The sequence below is a fragment of the Schistocerca nitens genome, chromosome 1 (genome assembly GCF_023898315.1).
Source record: "Schistocerca nitens isolate TAMUIC-IGC-003100 chromosome 1, iqSchNite1.1, whole genome shotgun sequence".
NCBI classification, from domain to species: Eukaryota; Metazoa; Arthropoda; class Insecta; order Orthoptera; family Acrididae; genus Schistocerca; species Schistocerca nitens.
Window position 1 is genome coordinate 1,210,920,338 of NC_064614.1, and position 4,275 is coordinate 1,210,924,612.

The window sequence follows — 4,275 nt, forward strand, 5'->3', positions numbered from 1 at the left end:
TCCCAGTTAATACGAGGGCCCGACCGAGTTCAACATCAGTTTTCCTACATTTCTGGAGCTTTGTTCTACTGCAGGGGGAGCTGTGTGGGAATAGAAGTTTGACAAGTGCTTAGAGTGTAGTGTGTACTCTTTGGCTGACAAAGTGGATCGCTGTTTGCGACAAGTGGCATAATTTAATTAGTCTCTTGGTACTTCTGGGATTCGTTCATGTTATGTGTGGAAATTATTGTGGTATAAATGTTTCAAGCTCTAAATTTTTTTCTTATTCAACAATTCTGTGTGTGTGTTATTTGTTGCTGTGGTTAACATATCCAAAGTCCCACATTTTCAAAATAGAAAGTGAGTAATTTTTATACTTTTATGATAGCCACTGAGTTGACAACCTATTAAATTTTCTGGTACATTGCTGACGACACCCACAAACAACAACAATGCTCAACTGGTGTAACAATATTACAAAACTAAATTCTAGACCACTGCCTTAATCTAATAAAGAATCACACTGAAACACTGTAACAAAATCTGTATTTCAAATTATATTATACAATACAGCGTTGAATTTTTTGTACTTTATATTACCCATAAAAGTGCAATACTTATTCAGGGAAGAAATGGAACATATGCAATAGTTACCCCATGGTACTATAAACAACGTTAACAAAAATATTTCAATAATTTGGGACAATATAATGACAATTAGTCAATGCAGCAGCACCAAATGGCATAGGTATTCCACATATTGACACTTTACTGCATACATCAGTAGCAAGGAAAACAGTGAAACAGAATCTCATGAAATGCCCGAACTCTTACTTCTGTACAATAACTATCTAAATTCTGTGTTAAATTTCACAATTGCCACCAGAACCACAAGATGCAGACATATTCTTGTTTTAATGCAGTCTTTTCAAAGCATCAGCTTCATAAAAATACTTACATTTACAGTCTTTAAAGAATCTACTTTGTAATGGAACGGCAACACAAGATCACATGATTAGGTACTGTGAAGGTAAAGGGTTAACAATTTTTTGATAAATGCATTAACTGTAATTATAGGAATGGATTACAGGATATTATATTTTAAGTGCGACAGTTTCTCAATATTGTGATATTCAAAGTATTTAACAATACTGAAGGAGTTATTTTTTATTGCTCAAGCCAATGAATCTTAAACATTTTATTTGGAACTTGATCTTCATTACTCAGATGGTTTCCTCTCATATTCACACTCTGCTGGTTTAGCTTCCGTATAGAGGTTGCAAACTTCTCCAAACAGATTCTTTAAGATGGCAGCCTGGTTACCCTGATTTCCATTCAGTGTTATTGTTGGTATAAACGATACACTCGGATTCAAGGCATAGGTAGCATCACCATTTGCTTTTAGCAGCTCATTTCCTTCCCTTGCTCTTGAACACTGCAGAATTGGGTCCCAAGCAATACCGAGCTTGGTGGCACACATTTCTCCAATTTCTTCTGGATTCATGTTATTGCTTATCATGCATGCTACATATTTCACTTGCATCTCTTTACTTCCAATGATGGCAGCAGCACATGCATGCACTTTATTACCCTGGCATTCTATGGGTCCATGTTGGCATGTAAATTCGTAACCAGTTGGTGTTTCTCTGGTCTCAGCTTTCCCATATGGAATCAGAACAGGATTGATCAAACCAGGGCCTTTCAAGAATGCAGGCAGTAACTGCCTTGTAATGAAACTTCGTGAATCTGGGCACAGTGCTTCATAGTAAACAGCAACTTCAACAGGACTGAGAGGTGTTCTCAGTGAAACAAGACCACCATGGTCAAGTGAAGCAGGGCCTGCGTTAGTAATTGAAGATAAACTTGGAACAGTCCTTAATGCTTCCCACAGTATAAAACAAATAACGGCAAACAAAATCAATTTCACGCGCATAACATTGGAAATCACAGCCATTTCGCACGCTGTAAGTAACAGACTATTTTATTACATTAATTTAACACGCATATCCGCCTTATTTTTCGACTATCACAGTAAGTAAATTCACGTCAAGACGGTAGGAACATCACAGCCAACCCAGGTGTAACGGCTGGCAGGTGTTAAACAAGCACTTTACTACTCCCTCATTTCATCCGCGTACAGCTTCCAGCTTGCTATCCATTAGGCTGACTGGCGCTAAGCTGGCGGTGTGCTCGCTCAAATAGACACTTTCCAAGTGTACCCTTCCTGATGCGCTACTCTATGTCTGCAGAGAGTCAGGACGTCGCATGAGCCTTTCCTGTGTGCCTGCACATACTCAGACGTATCCAAGTCCAGGCAACTGCTTTCTGTTGGCAATTCTTATACATGCCGTCTTAGGCCATTCCCCTTCTGAACTCCAAGTCCTGCACACAAGGCAGTTAACTGAGTATTCATATGGGTCATACTGTTTACCAACAAGTAATTTTAAAATAGCGTTTGCTTTCACAGCGCCATCACGCTTTGAAACACTTTCGCTGCTAGCAGGTCGATTGATAATGGCCATCGTTCCGTTTTAGGTTGCCAGTAAGGGCGTATTTTCATATCGTCGTGATACCTGTAAGCACTCAGAAACGCCAACTTTCTCAACTATTACACCTGTATGTGGTGAGAGTGATTTTGCCCCAGTGAGTAAAACGTGTACCTCTGGTGGGACTCGAACCCACAATCCCCGTTTTAGGAGACTGATGCCTTATCCATTAGGCCACAGAGGCTCACTGGCGCTAAGAGAAGAGGAAGCTCTCTAAGAAGCCTACAGACCCGGTGGTTCCCGCGCCAACGCTTCCTCTCAGCTCAGCCTCTGAGGATGAGGTCGAGCTCTTTGCGTCCCCAGATGACCTCGATCTCGCCGTCTCAGATACGATGGCAGTTGCGACGTCAGTCACTCAGTCGGTGGCAGCATGTGAGTCTGTGAAGTAATTTGCTTTTTCAGTACCTTAATGCCGTTACAGGACACGCTTTGTACAATCCTCCAGTGGAATTGTGGCGGTTATTTTAGCCATCTCCCTGAGGTACGACAGCTTCTAAGCATGACACCTGCTTTCTGCATTGCTCTCCAGGAAACCTGGTTCCCGGCAATGCGGACCCCTATCCTCCATGGATACAGGGGTTATTACTGCAACCGTCGCACATACAATAGTGTGTCAGGTGGAGCCTGCGTGTATGTCCTTGCCTCTGTATATAGTGCTCCTGTGCCCCTTCAAACATCATTGGAAGCTGTGGCTGTATGCGTAAAGACTACCCAGGACATAACCGTCTGCAGTGTCTATCTCCCTCCAGGTGGTACAGTCTCCCTGACCGAATTGGCTGCACTTGTCGCCCAACTCCCCACGCCTTTTCTTCTCCTGGGGGATTTTAACGCCCACAATCCCCTGTGGGGTGGAACGAAGGTTACTGGCCGAGGCAGAGATGTCGAGAATCTCATCTCCCAACTCGACCTCTGCCTCTTAAACACTGGCGCTGCCACACATTTCAGTGTGGCGCATGGCACGTTCTCGGCCATAGATCTGTCGTTGTGCAGCCCAGGGCTTGTACCATCGGTCCACAGGAGAGTCCACGTGGACTTGTGTGGTAGTGACCATTTTCCGATCTTCCTTTCACTACCACAGCGTCGCTCCCTTGAACGCTCGCCTAGATGGGCATTTAGCAAGGCAAACTGGGAAACGTTCTCCTCTGCTGCCACTGTTGAATCTCTCCCCCACGGTACCATCGATGTGGCGGTTCAGACACTGACTGCAGCGATTGTTTCCGCTGCGGAACGTACCATTCCTCGTTCGTTAGGGTGCCCCCGGCGAAAGTCAGTGCCTTGGTGGTCTCTAGAGGTCGCTGACGCCATTAAAGAACGTAGGCGGGCTCTTCAGCGACATAAGCGGCACCCGTCTTTGGAGAACCTCATTTTCTTCAAACGTCTCCGTGCTCAGGCGCGGCGGCTCATCAAACGGCGGAAACAGGAGTGCTGGGAGAGGTACGTTTCCACCATTGGTTCCCATACTTCACCCTCCCAGGTGTGGATGAAGATTCGGCGCATCTTTGGAGTGCAGCACTCTACAGGTGTCCCAGGGCTTACCATCAACGGTGCGGTATCCACCGATGCCGATGCAATCGCCGAGCATTTCGCACAGCACTATGTTCGGGCCTCTGCGTCGAGAAACTTACCCGCCTGCGTTTCGTGCGCTTAAACGCCGGGAGGAAGGCAAACGGCGTTCTTTTGCTTCTCGTCACCCTGAGACGTATAACGCCCCATTTAGTTTGTGGGAACTCCAAAGCGCCCTGCCACAGTG

The 4,275-nt window shown here is 45.1% G+C and overlaps 1 protein-coding gene across 1 annotated transcript; it reads right to left on the reverse strand.

Annotated features, from left to right (window-relative positions):
* Window positions 1-506: 506 nt before the first annotated feature.
* LOC126201189 (gamma-interferon-inducible lysosomal thiol reductase-like) lies at window positions 507-2,114 on the reverse strand. The gene has a single exon (XM_049936768.1). The coding sequence runs from the start codon at window positions 1,931-1,933 to the stop codon at window positions 1,199-1,201; it is 735 nt and encodes a 244-aa protein (XP_049792725.1). The 5' UTR covers window positions 1,934-2,114; the 3' UTR covers window positions 507-1,198.
* Window positions 2,115-4,275: the final 2,161 nt, after the last annotated feature.